Source organism: Lithobates pipiens, unplaced genomic scaffold (assembly GCF_037356315.1).
Source record: "Lithobates pipiens isolate NorthernLeopardFrog02 unplaced genomic scaffold, aLitPip1_a1.2 Scaffold_18, whole genome shotgun sequence".
In the NCBI taxonomy this organism is placed as follows: domain Eukaryota; kingdom Metazoa; phylum Chordata; class Amphibia; order Anura; family Ranidae; genus Lithobates; species Lithobates pipiens.
The window spans coordinates 338,084,775-338,105,057 of NW_027507758.1; the positions used below are offsets into that span (position 1 = coordinate 338,084,775).

The window sequence follows — 20,283 nt, forward strand, 5'->3', positions numbered from 1 at the left end:
TTCTGTGTATTTCAACCTGGCATTGGCTTCTACAGACTGCTGGCAACCACTGTACCTGTGACTTGTAGGCACAAAAAAAGCCCTTTTTTTTTTTGCTGTATGTTTCAGAATGCTTGTGTGCATAAGCCCTTAATCCCATGGGGTAGTAGTGTGTAACACAAGTTCCAGCATAGATTGGGGTTGGTTTGATGGTCTGAAGGTGCATAAATTGGGGCTAATCTGCGGTCAAAATGTGAAAATTTTGGGGCATCCCCCTACATAGCAGGCAGTGCTAGGAAGTGGGTGGGGTGGAACAAGGGACGGTTCTAGGAGGTGGGTAGGTCAGTTCCTGCACCTTTTCTTAGTAAAAGAAATGCCCTATGAGAACACATTATATAAACTTATAATTCATATTATTCAGTTGTGATTTGTGATTCAGACTATAGACTATAGATAAAAAAACATGATGCCAGTGTTAATTATTAATATCTTTGCGGGACCATACTGAAATAGGAGTGCTCAATGTGCATTGCTGCGTCTGTATGTTTAGACTTCTGGGCACCAAGCTCTGTATATAGGTCAAGAGAAGAGAAGAGTAGAGGGGTGAAACGTTCTGTTTTATTACATGCAGGGTGAGAACTAAAATCATTCTATAATTATTCCACTTCTGTTCATAAAAAAAAAAACAATCCTCTCCAGCTAAATTATACTCAAAGTTTTAGGAAGCTTATTGCTGATTCATATCTATTCTGTCCTAGTAATACTGAGTCAAGATACTCCAGATCTTTTCCCAAATTCAATGATAATGGAAAAGTCTGCCTGCTATAATCATTTGTTTGGTCGCTGTTTGCTAATTAGAAAAAATCTGCATCCTTAAAGCAGAGTTCCACCCAAAAGTAGAACTTATCTGTCTCCTTATCTGATTCCCCCCTCCCTCCAATACCACATTTGGCACCTTTTGGGAGGGAGGGGGGAGTGGGTACTTGGTTTTTTACAGATGCCCTGTCCCCACTTTCGAGAGACCGGGCCACGGCAAAGTATGCCAGCAACTCGGCTCCCCTCCTCCCTACCCTTCTGCTGGGGCAGTGAGAGAGTGCAGCGTGCTTTGTGCATGTGCAGTAGGGACCCTGCCCTGCTGAATTTTTATTTTTAAAGGGGTGGACAGAACTTCTCTTTACCATCCATGTATCTATAGGGCAAATTAACAGCAAGCCTTAGGGCATTTTCCTAAGGGCATAGCTGACACTGGCCAAAGTTTTACTTCAGGTTTTAGCCAGACCTCTGGTAAAAAACAGCTAATGGATCAAACAAGCAATAAAGAATATTTTAAGGGAGAAAATGTGTGCTTCAAAATGCCCCTAGAAATAAGGAGGGGGGAAGGGGTTTAGTGGGACTTTAAATGGGGTGCGTCATTGACAATGATAAAATAGATATAATATGTACACCTAGTATAGATGCAAAGAAATCAGATACCTTTGTTGTAATAAAGTAATTTTAATAAAAAACAAAAACGCTATATGTTGATTGAGAAACAAGCAATTTTCAATAACATTATATTACAAATATGGCTAGTGTAGGAATGACTTTATATCAGTTTTTTTTTTTAAAGAAAAGCAGCATTCTTTTAGAGCTATCTTTTAAACTATTTTGCTATGATTGTAGAATGTTCTTTACTTTAGCCCTGATTTTATAAGAACTACTTGAATTTCAGCTCCAATAAATGGTCCTCGAAACCTTCAAGTGTTCAATGCGACATCAAGTAGCCTGACGGTGAGATGGGATCCTGCCAGCGGAAAAGTGCTGAGATACAAAATATTTTACCAGCCTGCTGTTGGAGATGGTGTAGAACAAACGGTAATGCAATAACAAATTACAGTTAAAACCCAAAGGAATTTCAGTTTATATCAGCCAAATACATTCCATTTATACACTGCTCAAAAAAATGAAAAGAACTCTTTGAAAACACATCAGATCTCAATGGGGAAAAATATCATGTTGGATATCTATACTGATATGGACTGGGTAATGTGTTAGGAACGGAAGGATGCCACATCGATTGATGGAAATTAAAGTGATCAACCTACAGGGGGCTGAATTTAAAGATACCCCGAAAATCAAAGTGAAAAAGTTATGCAGCAGGCTAGTCAATTTTGCTCAAATTCCATTGAAGCAACTCAAAATGGTACTCGGTAGTTTGTATGGCCCCCACGTGCTTGTATGCATGCCTGACAACGTCGGGGCATGCTCCTAATGAGACCCCAGATGGTGTCCTGGGGTATTTTCTCCCAGACCTGGAACAGGAGGCATAAGATGGAATGAAACATAATATCCCAGATGTGTTCTATTGGATTTAGATCAGGCAAGCGAGGGGCCATTCAATTGTATCAATTCCTTCATCCTCTAGTAACTGGCTGCATACTCTTGCCACATGAGGCCGGACATTATGTACCAGGAGGAACCCATGACCCACTGCACCAGCTTAGGGTCTTACAATGGGTCCAAGGATTTCACCCCAATACCTAATGGCAGTCAGGGTGCCATTGTCTAGTCTGTAGAGGTTTGTGCGTCCCTCCATTGATATTCCTCCTGAGACCATCACTGACCACCCACCAAACAGGTCATGCTGAACGATGTTACATGAAGCATAACATTCTCTACAGCTTCTCCAGACCCTTTCATGTCTGTCACATGTGCTCATGGTGAACCTGTAAAAAGCACATAGCACCAGTAGTGCGCCTGCCAATTCAATGGCAAATGACAATTGAGCTCCATGGTGCCAGGCAGTGAGCACAGGGCCCGGTAGAGGACATTGGGCCCTCAGGCCACCCTCATGAAGTCTGTTTCGGATTGTTTGGTCAGAGACATTCACACTAGTGGCCTGCTGGAGGTCATTTTGTAGGGCTCTGGCAGTGCTCATCCTGTTCCTCCTTGCACAAAGGAGCAGATACTGGTCCTGCTGATGGGTTAAGGACCTTCTATGGCCCTGTACAGCTCTCCTAGAGTAACTCTCTTTCTTCTGGAATCTCCTCCATGCTCTTGAGACTGCTGGGAGACACAGCAAACCTTCAGGAAATAGCAGGTACTGCGCCATCCTAGAGGAGTTGGACTGCCTGTGCAACTTCTTTAGGGTCCAGCTATAGCCTCATGGTACCAGTAGTGACACTGATCCTAGCCAAATGCAAAACTAGAGAAAAACTGTCAGAAAAGATGAGTAGAGAGATGTCAGTGGCTTCCACCTGTAAAACCATTCTTGTTTTGGAGGTCATCTCATTGTTGCCCATCTAGTGTATCTGTTCTTAATTTAGCTAACACAGAAGAAGCTGAAACTAATTAACAACCCCCTCTGCTACTTAACTGACCAGATTGATATCCCAGGAGTTTAATTGACTTGATGCTATACTCTGATTAAAAATTGTTCCTTTTAGTTTTTTGAGCAGTGTACATTTACATGTTTCCTTTACCTATTGAATGAACCTATTGTTTTTTTCATTGTACAATCAGGTCATTTAGGCCAATGAAATTGTGTCAGTGTGAATTGCCATTTTCAGAAAAAATGGAGTTGGTTTGTATTACATCCAACATAGATTAGGACCAGAATAGCCCAGCAGTGTGTATATAAAAGAATTTTCAGGCATGCATTTATATACCTATAAATTAAATGTCTTTAATATGCTATGCTGAAGAAGATAGTTTTCCAAAAAATTGGGGAATGTTTTCCCCCTATGCTAAAACATGTGTCGAAATGTTGCTGTTAAATATGAATATTGGATGAAGAAAACTATTTAAATGCTTTTAAAGGAGAAAACGCAGCGAAAAATTATATTATTTCATTTTATTAGCAAATGTCATTAATGTGCACTTCAAAGCAAGTCCAGCTGTTCTATAAAATGCATCTGTTTGAAGCACGATGATAAAACTTATTTTTTCAAAACAAAATCAAAGGCACTATACTGAAATCCTGTGAGCTCAGTGGGGAACACTGGCTTTTTCCCATACTAGCTTATGTGTTTACACAATGACCAGAGAGCAGAATATTTTAGCCCATTTTAAAATAGCACACAGTGGCATGAAAATAATCAAGATCAAGCAATTGTGTATTGTTATGAGGGAAAGAAACAGGTTCACTGCATCCATAGAGGCAGGAGCACTCTGATTAGTTTTATAACCTTTAGATATATTTCTAAGTAGAGATGGAACATATTTTTCATTAGTGTGTTGCCTTTGGCTCAATACATGTGAATACTATCATTGCTGACCATTTATTATTCTTCAAAGCGCCCACATAAGAAATGTCAAAATATGCAGAGTGCCCATGGAGTAACTTTTTAAAGCCCAACTGAACATTCAGTTTAAGTCAGCTAAATACAGTCCATCTGCATCCAATAATGGTTAGCCAGGTCTTCCAGTATTTTTTCTTTTAGAAATCAGACACAGCTGAGGTGGAATAGATCATTCCCCGCCAGCATGCCGCAAATAAGGATCCTTGCTTTCTGTGTGGAAGCAGTAGCCTTTCTGTAGAGGCAATTGGCGATACACTTTTTTTTCGGTTGAGTTGCTAAAGCTGAATAGGCTGTTCACTTTGTGGGGAATTCTTCCTTAACTTAGTAGATGAGGTAAACCTCTGCTGACTTCCATCATCCCATCATGTGCAAACATATACTTTATTATCAAAAGTATTGGCACACCAGCTTTTACACGGACAAACTTTATTGACATGCCAGCCTTAGTCTATAGGGTTCAATATTGAGTTGGACCATTGCAGCTATAACAGCTTCAACTCTTCTAAAAGGCTATTCACAAGGTTTAGGAGAATGTTTATGGAAATGTTTGACCATTCTTCCAGATGCACATTTGTTAGGTCAAGCACTGATGTTGGACAAGAAGGCCTGGCTTGCAGTCTCCACTCTAATTCATCCCAAAGATATTCTATAGGGTTGAGGCCAGTCAAGTTCCTCGACCCAAACTCACTCATCCATGTCTTTATGAACATTGCTTTGTGCACTAGTGTGCAGTCATGTTGGAACAGGAAGGGGCCATCCTCAAACTGTTCCCACAAAGTTGGGAGCATGAAATTGTCCAAAATGTCTTGGTATGCTGATGGCTTCACTAAAACAAAGGAGCCAATCCCAACCCCTGAAAAACAACCCCACATCATAATCCCTCCTCCACCAAATAATTTGAACCAGTGCACAAAACAAGATCCATAAAGACATGGATAAATGAGTTTTGGGTGTTGGAATTTTACTGGCCTGCACTAAGTCCTTACCTCAACCCGATAGAACACATTTGTGGTGAATTAGAGTGAAGAATGCGAGCCAGGCCTTCTTGTCCAAAATTAGTGCCTGACCTCACAAATGCGTTTCTGGTCAAACATTCCCATAGACACATTCCTAAACCTTGTGAACAGTCTTCCCAGAGGAGTTGAAGCTGTTATAGCTGCAAAGGGTGGGGCAACTCAATGTTGAACCCTACAGACTAAGACTGGGATGCCATTAAAATTCATGTGTGTGTAAGGGCAGGTGTCCCAATACTTTTGACAATATAGTATCTCACAAAAGTGAGTATACCCCTCACATTTTTGTAAATATGTTATTATATCTTTTCATGTGACAACACTGAGGAAAAGACACTTTGCTACAATGTGAAGTAGTGAGTGTACAGCTTATATTACTGGGGCTGCATGAGTGCTGCCGGCACTGGGGAGCTACAGTTCATTGAGGGAGCCATGAATGCTAACATGTACTGTGACATACAGAAGCAGAGCATGATCCCCTCACTTCGGAGACTGGACCGCAGGGAAGTATTCTAACATGATAATGACCCAAAACACACCCCCAAGATGCTATGCTAAAGAAGCTGGGGGTAAAGGTGATGGCCTGGCCAAGCAACCTGTGAAGCTCTGGTGAACTCCATGCCCAAGAGAGTTAAGGCAGTGCTGGAAAATAACAGTGGCCACACAAAATATTGACATATTGGGCCCAATTTGGACATTTTTACTTAGGGGTGTACCCACTTTTGTTGCCAGCTGTATAAACATTAATGGCTGTGTTTTGAGTTATTTTTAGGGGACAGCAAATTGACACAGTTATACATGCTGTACACTCACTACTTTACATTGTAGCAAAAGCAAAGTGTAATTTCTTCAGTGTTGTCACATGAAAAGATATAATAAAATATTATGCACTACATAAAGATGGCCTAGGTTTTAAAGAAGATTGCCAAGACCCTGAAACTGAGCTGCAGCATGGTGGCCAAGACCATACAGTGGTTTAAAGCCCCATACACACTATCAGATTTTCTCCTGAGTTGTTCCATCAGATTTACCAAAACCATATAACAGGAGGTCAAACCTTAGGAGTTTCAATTTGTATGTAATCAGGCAGGCCCTTGTACTACATGGTTTTGGTAAATCTGAAGGAATAAATCAGCAGAAAATCTGATAGTGTGTATGGGGTATAACAGGACAGGTTGCACTCAGAACAGGCTCCACTCAGAACAGGCCTCACAACGATCGACCAAAGAAGTAGCGTGCACATGCTCAGCATCATATGCAGAGGTTGTTTTGAGAAATAGACATATGAGTGCTGCCAGCATTGCTGCAGAGGTTGAAGGAGTGGGGGATCAGCCTGTCAGTGTTCAGACATATGCTGCATTAAATTGGTCTGCATGGCTGTCGTCCCAGAAGGAAGCCTCCTCTAAAAATTATGCACAAGAAAACCCACAAACAGTTTGCTGAAGACAAGCAGACCTAGGACATGGATTACTGGAACCATGTCCTGTGGTCTCTTGAGACCAATATAACTTTTTTGGTTCAGATGGTGTCAAGCGTGTGTGGCTGCAACCAGGTGAGGAGTACAAAGATAAGTGTCTTGCCTACAGTCAAGCATGGTGGGAGTGTCATGAGCTGGGGTTCCATGAGTGCTGCCACCACTGGGTTACCTACAGTTTATTGAGGGAACCCTGAATGCGAACATGTACTGTGACATAGTGAAGCAGAGCATGATCCCCTCCCTTCAGAGACTGGGCCACAGGACAGTATTCCAACATGATAACAACCCCAAGCACACCTCCAAGACAACCACTGCCTTGCTAAAGAAGCTGAGGGTAAAGGTAATGGACTGGCAAAGCATCTCTAGACCTAAACCCTATTGAGCATCTGTGGGGCATCCTCAAATGGAAGGTGGAGGAGCGTAAGGTCTCTAACACCCACCAGCTCCATGATGTCGTCATGGAGGAGTGGAAGAGTACTCCAGTGGCAATATGTGAAGCTCTGGTGAACTCCATGCCCAAGAGGGTTAAGGCAGTGCTGGAAAATAATGGTGGCCACACAAAATATTGACACTTTGGGCCCAATTTGGAGATTTTTACTTAGGGGTGTATTTACTTTTGTTGCCAGTGGTTTAGACATTAATGGCTGTGTGTTGAGTTATTTTGAGGGGACATTAAATTTACACTGTTATATAAGCTGTACACTCACTACTTTACATCAAAGTGTAATTTCTTCAGTGTTGTCACGTGAAAAGATATAATAAAATATTTACAAAAATTTGAGGAGTGTGCTAACTTTTGTGAGATACTGTGTGTGTGTGTATATATATATATATATATATATATATATATATATATATATATATATATATATATATATACACGCACACAGTATTTTACATTTTGCTTGCATGTGTTTGGATATTCTTTGCAAAGTGAATTTCTTCCACATCCATTGAGCTAAGGGAAAATTACATTGTACAGTGAAAATTCACTTGCAAAGTGACCATTCTATTTGCATTTAGTAAATTAACCAATGTATGTCACATTGGATGGTCTGTCCTTGTTGATGAGTTGCATTGTTAGTATCCACCCCACCATAAGTCTAAAAAAATACAAATAGCAAGTACATTTTGGAATGCAGACCTCATAAAATTTGTAAACTGTTGTTGACAAACCAAAGCTTTTTCAATTTATTAAGTTTATTGCTAGAAATACTAAACAACTTAGGATGTGTTACTCTAAACAACTTACTAAAGCTTGCCTAAAGGTAACTTTCAAGCAAGCCAGATGTTTCCTAAGGTTTTTAAAGAGTGCTTTAATGTTTCAATACAGGATGCGTAGTGCATTTTACTACTATGTTTAAATCAACACAACTTTTATTAACTAGTGTAACAGTGCTTATTAAGTGAATGTTTAAAGCTCAGCACTACAAGTTTCACTCTCTTTAAATAAGCTGTAATATTTTAAAGTGATGGTGTTGCTGCTTGACATTTACTATGTGTATAGTTCTGTAAGTGTTTATTCTGCTGATTCATGATGCTGGCAGTAAACCTGTATCATATGGACAAATGCTTCTCACACTGTCACGTTTAGTAAAAAATCAGAGATATATGTCTTTAGATTCATGCTGTTGCATATTACCTCATAATGTGTAAACCATTCATCATAAGTGGTAGGGATTGAAAACAGCTTTAGCTGTTCACGGTTATGTGCCACTGAATGAATAATACTTTTTTTTCTTTTTTTCCTACACTTTTACCAGTCATTTGGTCTTGCATGATTTCTGTGTGTATTGCTTTGTGAGTACTAATTTACATTAAGCCTGCCTATCAAAGATTTTGATTAATAAAATATTAACATTAGAACCATCAGTGTTTTCACTCAACAACGGGAGCCAAAGCTAGTCTAGCTATGCACTCTGCAACATGAACCCTCCAATAAGCCACAATATGCCTGCATTACACAGAGGAGTACAGAATAAGATGTGTAATAAAAAATAAGAAAAATAATTTTAAAATGCAATTAGCCAGTTGGTGAGGGGGCAAAGAGCAACCAGGGAAGGTACCGTATTTTTTGGACGATAAGGCGCACCGGATTATAAGGCGCACTAGCAACGACCGGCTGATATAATGGATATTTCCATATATAAGGCACATCGGACTATAAGGCGCACTGGATTATAAGGCGCATTTAATGAAACACAACTCGGATGCGGTACTGTAAGTCAAATTTTATTCAACTCTTTAGCAATAACCATAAAATGGTCTATAACAATAACTCTTAACACTGTTCAATTAAATACAAAACCAGACACTCACTTTTTCACTTTATTCTTCAATAACTCTTAACACTGTTCAGTTACCGGTGAATACCGTACAAAACCAGACACTCACTTTTTCACTTTATTCTTCTCCCGCAAATCCATCAAATTCTTCATCTTCAGTGTCTGAGTTTAACAATTGGGCAATTTCGGCATCAAGCACGCCCGTATCCCTCTCATCATTCTCATCAGTATCCGAGTCAGTCTCGTTGCTGTCATCGGTACCGGTACTTAGCTGTTCAGTGATAATTCCGGACTTCTTGAAAGCTCGGATTACACTGGTGACTGATACCTTCGCCCAGGCATCCACGATCCACTGGCAGATAGTAGCGTAACTCGCCCGGCGTTGCCTCCCTGTGTTGGTGAATGTGTGTTCGCCTTCTGTCATCCAATGCTCCCACGCAGCTCGCAATTTAACTTTAAATGACCTGTTGACACCTATATCTAGTGGCTGCAGTTCTTTGGTTAATCCACCCGGAATGATGGCAAGCACCGAATTAGTTTTCTTCACTTGGGCTTTGACAGTATCTGTCAGATGGGCGCGCATGGAGTCACAGACCAATAGGGATGGAGATTCGTGGAAAAAGCCACCCGGTCTCTTGACGTAAACCTCTCTCAGCCACTCACTCATCTTCTCCTCGTCCATCCAGCCCTTCGGGTTAGCCTTGATGATGATGCCAACCGGAAACTTTTCTTTTGGCAGAGTCTTCCTCTTGAAAATTACCATGGGTGGTAGTTTCTGGCCATTAGCCTGGCAACCGAGAACTACAGTGAAGGATGACTTCTCGTTTCCTGTAGTGCGTATAGATACCGTACTGGTCCCTGTTCTCTCGACAGTACGGTTTACAGGGATATCAAAGGTAAGGGGGACCTCGTCCATGTTGGTGATGTGCTCTGGTCGGATTTTCTGTTCATTGATCTTGTTCTTGCAGTAGGTATGGAAAATGGCCAGCTTTTCTTCGTAATCCTTTGGCAGTTGCTGTGACATAGTGGTTCTTGTGCGGATAGAGAGATTCCGCCTTTTCATGAAACGGAAGCACCAAGAGGGACCTCCTCGAAAGTCGTTGATCTCCATGTCGCGTGCGATCGCTGTTGCTTTGAGTCGAATAGAGACAGTAGAGACACTTCTACCTGCGGTTCTCTGTTCAATAACCCACTGTTCAATTTTGTCCTCCAACTGTGGCCATCTTGCTTTGTTTCCTCGGAAACTCAGTTTGGTCTTCTTTACCTGGCGCAGGGCATCTTCTTGCTTCCTCCACTTCCGTACCATTGATTCATTAATGTTGAATTCTCTCGCAGCTACTCTATTTCCATGCTCTACTGCATGACTGATAGCCTTCAGTTTGAAATCCGCATCATAAGCATGTCTCTTAACAGGAGCCATTTTTGGGGCAGCGGGTATACCATAGAAAATGAACGAATGAATGCGCACACCTCCTGACTAAGATGGCCGTAATGCCCACGAAGCTGCACTGCTTGGATTGGGCATTACGGCCATCTTAGTCAGGAGGTGTGCGCATTCATTCGTTCATTTTCTACGGTATACCCTCTGCCCCAAAAATGGCTCCTGTTAAGAGACATGCTTACGAAGCGGATTTCAAACTCATTGCTATCAGTCACGCAGTAGAACAACCTGAGAGAGGTTTACGGTACGTCGGTTTACGGTAAGAGACCGGTTGGCTTTTTCCACGAATCTCCATTAGTGATGGCCGAACGGTTCGCCCGGCGGTCGTTTCGCGGCGAATTTCCGACTTTCGCCGTCCGCGGGTTCGAACGCCTTTTTCCGTCGTTCGCCCCGGCGGACTTACGTGTTTAATGTATACAAGAACTTTAACCTTTCGTGACACGTTTATCATGTGTTACAGGACAACCAATTGAGACATGACAGCTCATGGACACTTGGACATTCCCCCTAACCTATAAATACACCCGATCCGGTGGCCATTTTACATTCTTTCTTCTGTCACTGTAGGGAAAGGATCCTGTGTGGAGTAGGGACAGAGAAAACGCTAGCTATTTGGTACACAAAAGTTCTTTTCAGGACTGGTATAGGTGTTAGGTCAGCAGCCTGAGTTTCTTTTGTCAGTTTAGATAAAGGGACAGAGCGCTGTATGCTGCTATTTTAGGGACAGCTCAGCCAGATTAGTCTTTCTTCATCATCATCATCATCATCATCATTAGCTGTTACTATCAGGTCCACAAAAGAGCTGTTCCAGCTAATCGTTCCAGCCTACTCTTTTTTGCCAATTTGTATAGGGACAGGCAGGAAGCAGTGTGTCAGGCAGTGAGGATAATTTTAAAGACTTGCTGTTACTATTAGTTCCACAAAGGTTCTTTTCAGGACTGGTATCAGTGGTACGGTAATAGGCTTGTACACGTATAATATTCTTTCTTCCAAATATAGAAAGAATATTATACTTGACTGCTGCCCTTCTGCTGCAGTCTGCTAATCATTCACAACTCACTTGTTCCACAAAGCTCTTTATCAGGACTGGTAACTTGGTCTGTCTAGGGTGCTACGGTACATAGGCTTGGGTGCGGTACAGTCTGCTGTTCTGTAAGGACCGCTATCGGTCCACAATACATAGGGTTGCCGTGCACTACTGCTGACCGCTGCCCTATACTGCAGCAGTCCTTCATTGGTATAGGGACTGACGTACAGTCTGCTAATCACTAACACACAACCTGCTTGGTCCACAAAAGTTCTTATAAGGACTGGTAACTTGGTATAGGGTGCTACGGTACATAGGCCTGAGTGCGTTACAGTCTGCTGTTCTGTAAGGACCGCTATCGGTCCACAATACATAGGGTTGCCGTGCACTACTGCTGACCGCTGCCCTATACTGCAGCAGTCCTTCAGCGGTATAGGGACTGACGCACAGTCTGCTAAACACTAACACACAACCTGCTTGGTCCACAAAAGTTTTTATAAGGACTGGTAACTTGGTATAGGGTGCTACGGTACATAGGCCTGAGTGCAGTACAGTCTGCTGTTCTGTAAGGACCGCTATCGGTCCACAATACATAGGGTTGCCGTGCACTACTGCTGACCGCTGCCCTATACTGCAGCAGTCCTTCATTGGTATAGGGACTGACGTACAGTCTGCTAATCACTAACACACAACCTGCTTGGTCCACAAAAGTTCTTATAAGGACTGGTAACTTGGTATAGGGTGCTACGGTACATAGGCCTGAGTGCGTTACAGTCTGCTGTTCTGTAAGGACCGCTATCGGTCCACAATACATAGGGTTGCCGTGCACTACTGCTGACCGCTGCCCTATACTGCAGCAGTCCTTCATTGGTATAGGGACTGACGTACAGTCTGCTAATCACTAACACACAACCTGCTTGTTCCACAAAAGTTCTTATAAGGACTGGTAACTTGGTATAGGGTGCTACGGTACATAGGCCTGAGTGCGTTACAGTCTGCTGTTCTGTAAGGACCGCTATCGGTCCACAATACATAGGGTTGCCGTGCACTACTGCTGACCGCTGCCCTATACTGCAGCAGTCCTTCATTGGTATAGGGACTGACGTACAGTCTGCTAATCACTAACACACAACCTGCTTGGTCCACAAAAGTTCTTATAAGGACTGGTAACTTGGTATAGGGTGCTACGGTACATAGGCCTGAGTGCGTTACAGTCTGCTGTTCTGTAAGGACCGCTATCGGTCCACAATACATAGGGTTGCCGTGCACTACTGCTGACCGCTGCCCTATACTGCAGCAGTCCTTCAGCGGTATAGGGACTGACGCACAGTCTGCTAAACACTAACACACAACCTGCTTGGTCCACAAAAGTTTTTATAAGGACTGGTAACTTGGTATAGGGTGCTACGGTACATAGGCCTGAGTGCGTTACAGTCTGCTGTTCTGTAAGGACCGCTATCGGTCCACAATACATAGGGTTGCCGTGCACTACTGCTGACCGCTGCCCTATACTGCAGCAGTCCTTCATTGGTATAGGGACTGACGTACAGTCTGCTAATCACTAACACACAACCTGCTTGTTCCACAAAAGTTCTTATAAGGACTGGTAACTTGGTATAGGGTGCTACGGTACATAGGCCTGAGTGCGTTACAGTCTGCTGTTCTGTAAGGACCGCTATCGGTCCACAATACATAGGGTTGCCGTGCACTACTGCTGACCGCTGCCCTATACTGCAGCAGTCCTTCATTGGTATAGGGACTGACGTACAGTCTGCTAATCACTAACACACAACCTGCTTGTTCCACAAAAGTTCTTATAAGGACTGGTAACTTGGTATAGGGTGCTACGGTACATAGGCTTGAGTGCGGTACAGTCTGCTGTTCTGTAAGGACCGCTATCGGTCCACAATAGATAGGGTTGACGTGCACCACTGCTGACCGCTGCCCTATACTGCAGCAGTCCTTCAGCGGTATAGGGACTGACGTACAGTCTGCTAAACACTAATACACAACCTGCTTGGTCCACAAAAGTTCTTATAAGGACTGGTAACTTGGTATAGGGTGCTACGGTACATAGGCTTGAGTGCGGTACAGTCTGCTGTTCTGTAAGGACCGCTATCGGTCCACAATAGATAGGGTTGACGTGCACCACTGCTGACCGCTGCCCTATACTGCAGCAGTCCTTCAGCGGTATAGGGACTGACGCACAGTCTGCTAAACACTAACACACAACCTGCTTGGTCCACAAAAGTTTTTATAAGGACTGGTAACTTGGTATAGGGTGCTACGGTACATAGGCCTGAGTGCGTTACAGTCTGCTGTTCTGTAAGGACCGCTATCGGTCCACAATACATAGGGTTGCCGTGCACTACTGCTGACCGCTGCCCTATACTGCAGCAGTCCTTCATTGGTATAGGGACTGACGTACAGTCTGCTAATCACTAACACACAACCTGCTTGGTCCACAAAAGTTCTTATAAGGACTGGTAACTTGGTATAGGGTGCTACGGTACATAGGCCTGAGTGCGTTACAGTCTGCTGTTCTGTAAGGACCGCTATCGGTCCACAATACATAGGGTTGCCGTGCACTACTGCTGACCGCTGCCCTATACTGCAGCAGTCCTTCAGCGGTATAGGGACTGACGCACAGTCTGCTAAACACTAACACACAACCTGCTTGGTCCACAAAAGTTCTTATAAGGACTGGTAACTTGGTATAGGGTGCTACGGTACATAGGCTTGAGTGCGGTACAGTCTGCTGTTCTGTAAGGACCGCTATCGGTCCACAATAGATAGGGTTGACGTGCACCACTGCTGACCGCTGCCCTATACTGCAGCAGTCCTTCAGCGGTATAGGGACTGACGTACAGTCTGCTAAACACTAATACACAACCTGCTTGGTCCACAAAAGTTCTTATAAGGACTGGTAACTTGGTATAGGGTGCTACGGTACATAGGCTTGAGTGCGGTACAGTCTGCTGTTCTGTAAGGACCGCTATAGGTCCACAATAGATAGGGTTGACGTGCACCACTGCTGACCGCTCACCTATACTGCAGCAGTCCTTCAGCGGTATAGGGACTAAGAGTTTTGTCACAGGGTCATTTAAAAAATGACATGCAGAGGAAGAGGCAGGCCCTTCCGCAGGGGTGGTAGGGGTAGGGCAGGAGCAACAGGCTTGAGCCAAAGTGGGAAGTTGCAGAAGGTGCGTTCAATTACTTTAAAGGATGCACCAGACTAGGTTGAGTGGCTCGCTCAGCCTTACTCTTCTGCACCCTCCTCATCCTCTCGATCTGCACCCTCTTCTTCACTCTCTGCTATGTGCACCCCCAAAGACACTACCACCAACAACACGACCACCACCACCACCACCACATACCTTCCGCTTGAGTCACTGGAATTATTTTCCGATCCATATCAAGAGGACATTTCTGATGCGCAGCCACTCTTGGTATTGGATCAGGAAGAGGAGGTAGCAACAAGCGCTACTCAGCAGTCTGACGCCAGTACCCAGATCAGCCCAAGGAGGAGGTTGGTCCCCGGTGTTGCTGCCTACTCTACTTATAGCGGTGGGGAAGGTGACGTTGATGATGACGTGTCTAGTGATGTCACGTGGGTGCCCACAAGAGAGGAAGAGGAGGGGAGTTCAGAGGGAGATATGGACCAGCAGATAGGGAGGAGAAGCAGCAATGACTTACATTGCACAGCAGGGACAAAGCAGACTGCAAATGTATCAGGAGCGAGTCATCGACCATGTACGGTCACATCTGGCGCTCCCAGGACACCGGCACATGGCTCCGCAGTGTGGGCTTTTTTTAACGTGTCCGCTGCTGACAATAGCGTTGCCATCTGCAATCTTTGCAGTCAACGCGTTAGTCGCGGTAAGCCCAATACTCACCTAGGGACGACCGCCTTAAGAAGGCACATGAGCAGCCATCACCGAGCCCAGTGGGAGCAACGGAACACACAAAGCCACACTGCAGGCTCTCACCGTCCAGCCTCGTCTTCTACTTCTCCTTCTCCTCTCTCCTCACAATTGTCCTCCACTCCACCTTCCATCACGCCAAGCTCACATTTTTCTGCAAAAAGGCAGGCTTCCGTGGGCCTAATGTTTGAGCGTAAAAAAATGATGACGCCGGATAACCCTCTTGCCCAACGGTTGGCGGCTGGCTTGTCAGAACTCATAGCCCGCCAACTACTGCCATATAAACTGGTGGACTCGGAGGCCTTTCGCAAATTTGTGGCCATTGGAACACCACAATGGAAGGTCCCAGGAAGGAAGTATTTCTCAGAGAAGGGCATCCCAGAGCTATATGGCCATGTTCAGCGGCAAGTGAATGTATCTCTGGCACACAGTGTCGGTGCCAAGATACATCTGACCACAGACACGTGGTCTAGCAAACACGGGCAGGGAAGGTATATCAGTTTTACTGCCCACTGGGTGAACCTTCTGACGGCCGTCAAGCATGTAACCCGTGGCACCCGTGTAGATTTGGTTTTACCGCCACGGATTGCATGCAGGCCTGACTCTTCTTCTCCTCCTCCTACTCCATCCTCCTCCCTCTCCTCCTCAGCTGCCTCCTCCTTTTCCGCTGCTAGCGTCTCTTCCACTGCACCGCCCAAGCTCCCCAGAACCTATTCCACATGCCAGGTGAGACGTTGCCATGCCGTGCTGCGTCTGTTGTGCCTGGAAGCAAAGAGCCACACTGGCCCGGCACTCCTTTCAGCTTTGCGTTCACAGGCAGATGAGTGGCTAACACCGCTCAATTTGACAGTTGGTAAAGTGGTGTGTGACAACGGTGCCAATCTGCTTAGCGCATTGAAACAGGGCAAAATCACGCACGTGCCGTGCATGGCACACGTCTTAAACTTGGTCGTGCAGCGATTCCTTGTCAAATACCCTGGGGTCCAGGACATCTTGCGGCAGGCAAGGAAAATCTCGGCCCATTTCAGAAGATCTTACACGGCCATGGCTCGCCTTGCTGACATTCAGCGGCGACACCATCTGCCGGTCAGACGTCTTATTTGCGATTGCCCGACGCGATGGAACTCAACCTTCTATATGCTTGATAGGCTGCTCCAGCAGAAACGTGCAGTTAACGTCTACCTGTATGAACTCTGCGAAAGAAACGGTTCTGGGGAGCTGGGTTTTTTTTCACCGCGCCAGTGGCTGCTCATGCGCGACACATGCAGACTTCTGCGGCCATTTGAGGAGATCACCAAACTGGTCAGTCGCAGCCATGGCGCCATCAGTGACATGGTACCTTATGCCTTCTTTCTGGAGCGTGCATTGCGTCGTGTCATTGATCAGGCTGTGGAGGAGCAGGAGCGGGAAGATGAGGAAGTCGCAATGCTGGATGAATTCCCAGGGGGGGCTACTCTATCTGAGACAAGTCAACAACAGGAGTCTGATGAGGAGTCAGAGGAGGATGGTGCCGGGGCGGATGAGCAGGAGCAAGAAGAGCATGCTTTAAACCTTTCTGGGATCCCTGTTGTGCGAGGATGGGGAGAGGAGAATGAAGAGGACGACATTATCCTGGATGATGAGCAGGAGCCAGGCCACCACACCGCTTCCACTTTAGTGCAAATGGGGGCCTTCATGCTCCAGTGTTTTAATAGGGACCCCCGTATAAAAAGCATGAGGGTCAAGGACCAGTACTGGGTGGCAACGTACTTAGACCCCCGGTACAAACACAAAATGGCGGAAATGTTACCGCCGTCGCAGAGGGCTGTCAGAATGCAGCACTTCCAGGCCTTGCTTCGAGAAATGCTGCATTCTGCTTTTGCGTGCGCTGGCAGAGGAGCAATTCCCACTCCCAGAGAAGGATTTGCGGGTACCAATCCAACAGCGCCTGCAAGAAGAGGCCGGTTTGAAGATGTGTTGGTGACTTCGGATATGAGGTCATTCTTTCAGCCGACCCATCGACAGGTGTCATCCGGATCCAGCATCAGGGAACGCCTAGACCGTCAGGTGTCCGACTACATTGGGTTAACGGCCGATGTGGACGCTCTGAGGAGTGATGAACCCCTAGACTACTGGGTGGGCAGGCTTGACCTCTGGCCAGAGCTTGCCCAATTTGCAATCGAACTGTTGGCTTGCCCCTCATCCAGTGTCCTGTCCGAAAGGACGTTCAGCGCAGCAGGGGGGATTGTGACCGATAAGCGTACTCGCCTAGCTCACCACAGTGTTAACTACCTCACATTTCTAAAAATGAATGAGGCATGGATCTCGGAGGAATTCAACACATGTGATCAGTAGACCATGTATATGTCTATAAACAATTTTTGGAATCAAGCACACAGACCTTCTTAATTCATTTGGCTCACTTCCCTGACCCAAAAAAGCACACCGTACTATATGCCCCTACCCTCCTCTTTGAAGAGGTTGAGCGGTGTCATATTTCTACTGGGGCTGCTTATTATGAGGGGTTCCCACCATCCCTGTGCTGTGCTGACTTCCTCCTGGGTGTTCTTATTATGAGGGGCTCCCACCATCCCTGTGCTGTGCTGACTTCCTCCTGGGGGTTCTTATTATGAGGGGATCACACCATCCCTGTGCTGTGCTGACTTCCTCCTGGGGCTGCTTACGGTGCTGCTGTCAGCGCTGTATGTCACGGAGCTGCTGTCAGCGCTGTATGTCACGGAGCTGCTGTCAGCGCTGTATGTCACGGAGCTGCTGTCAGCGCTGTATGTCACGGAGCTGCTGTCAGCGCTGTATGTCACGGAGCTGCTGTCAGCGCTGTATGTCACGGAGCTGCTGTCAGCGCTGTATGTCACGGAGCTGCTGTCAGCGCTGTATGTCACGGAGCTGCTGTCAGCGCTGTATGTCACGGAGCTGCTGTCAGCGCTGTATGTCACGGAGCTGCTGTCAGCGCTGTATGTCACGGTGCTGCTGTCAGCGCTGTATGTCACGGAGCTGCTGTCAGCGCTGTATGTCACGGAGCTGCTGTCAGTGCTGTATGTCACGGAGCTGCTGTCAGCGCTGTATGTCACGGAGCTGCTGTCAGCGCTGTATGTCACGGAGCTGCTGTCAGCGCTGTATGTCACGGTGCTGCTGTCAGCGCTGTATGTCACGGAGCTGCTGTCAGCGCTGTATGTCACGGAGCTGCTGTCAGCGCTGTATGTCACGGAGCTGCTGTCAGCGCTGTATGTCACGGAGCTGCTGTCAGCGCTGTATGTCACGGAGCTGCTGTCAGCGCTGTATGTCACGGTGCTGATGTCAGTGCTCTGTATTACGGTGCTGCTGTCAGTGCTCTGTATCTCCTGCACCCTCTTGTTTGCCTACCCTGGTCCCTGACCTTCCCTCTCCTCCATTGCCTTCATTAGCTCCATAGTCCTGAATTGTCAGAACAATTTCCCAAATAAAAAAAAAATGCTTGTAGTTATCGATCCCAAATTCACCTCATACATGTATTATGCTATTGTCCAGGTGGTGGGACTACGTGCTACCCCCTAATAATTACCCCGTGGCCGCAAATTCGACCTAAAGGTTTGCGAAATTCGCCTCCCATTGAAGTCAATGGAGCCCGCGGCGAACGGTCGTTTTCGCGAACGTTTGTGTCCGTTCGCGTTTCGCGTTCGCGAAACGTCCCGTCGGAAGTTCGTCCATCACTAATCTCCATCCCTATTGATCTGTGACTCCATGCGCGCCCATCTGACAGATACTGTTAAAGCCCAAGTGAAGAAAACGAATTCGGTGCTTGCCATCATTCCGGGTGCATTAACCAAAGAACTCCAGCGATGTCAACAGGTCATATATAAGGCGCACCGGATTATAAGGCGCACGGTCGATTTTGTGAGAAAATTTAGGCTTTTACGTGCGCCTTATAGTCCGAAAAATACGGTAAAACATAAGCAGATAAAACATCAGCTTTAAATTACCTCAATACGTTCATCAGAAATTATCATCTTCTTTACTTAGGCAAGCAAGGGTGCTATGATTTAGCAAACTGTAGGCTAAGGATAGGAGGCTTATGGTCTGGTGGCAAGTAAAGGTATTGAGTGTTAAGGATCAAGATCGGGATAACCAAAGAAGAACAGAGAGAACACAAGTTTCCTAGAAAAATAAAGCATGAAAGTTACAACACATAATGTGTATGAGGTACTGACTACAGGAGTTAGTTGGTGGAAACAGAGATACAACCACTGTATAAGATACACAAATTGTGCAGAAAAGCTAAGTTAAGGGATACTAGGGCAGGAGAACTAACTCATTTCAGCATAGTAGGGATAGGCACAGGTAATAGTTCTAACTGCTACAAAGGTCTGAACATCAAGGAACCAGAGTAGGAAGACCACTGCTGAATTGCAATTTGAGGGGTTTTACTTAGGAAGAGGAAACCTTTAATAAGCTGTTCAGTGCTCCCCATTTATAAACAACCCCCAAATTTTCTAGACAGTTTCCTTCATTGGCATGTAGGTTAAATGAGTAATATTTTTGCAGTTTTCCTTGTCTTCTAAATCATTTCCATATCAGCATGTACTAGTTCTGAATGGCAGAATGTTATGTCTTTTATCTTTTTTATGCCCTGTGATTATGCTTCTCTTGAAGTTGTTTCCAGCTGGTAATAAAACACATTCTTACTGCTGAATGTGTATCTGTGAATGCTGTAAATAATCCAGCACATGAGAGCAAATATTGGCAATGTTACAACACCAATGCTGAGCTTCTGTCTCAAGGGACACAGGTTAAAAGGCTTATTTATAAAGATTTCCAAGCAGCAGTATCGAGGTCAGGAAAATACATTTCGGAAATGTTTGAAATATATTTCTTCACTAATTGG

The 20,283-nt window shown here is 45.2% G+C and overlaps 1 protein-coding gene across 3 annotated transcripts in view; it reads left to right on the plus strand.

Moving 5' to 3' along the window:
• COL12A1 (collagen type XII alpha 1 chain) overlaps window positions 1–20,283 on the plus strand; it is a 246,833-nt gene that overhangs the window by 132,925 nt on the left and 93,625 nt on the right. For all 3 annotated transcript variants that reach the window (XM_077487376.1, XM_077487375.1, XM_077487377.1), the window contains one exon: window positions 1,691–1,833. In XM_077487376.1, the coding sequence (XP_077343502.1) occupies window positions 1,691–1,833 (143 nt within the window). The remainder of the gene's footprint in view (window positions 1–1,690; window positions 1,834–20,283) is intronic.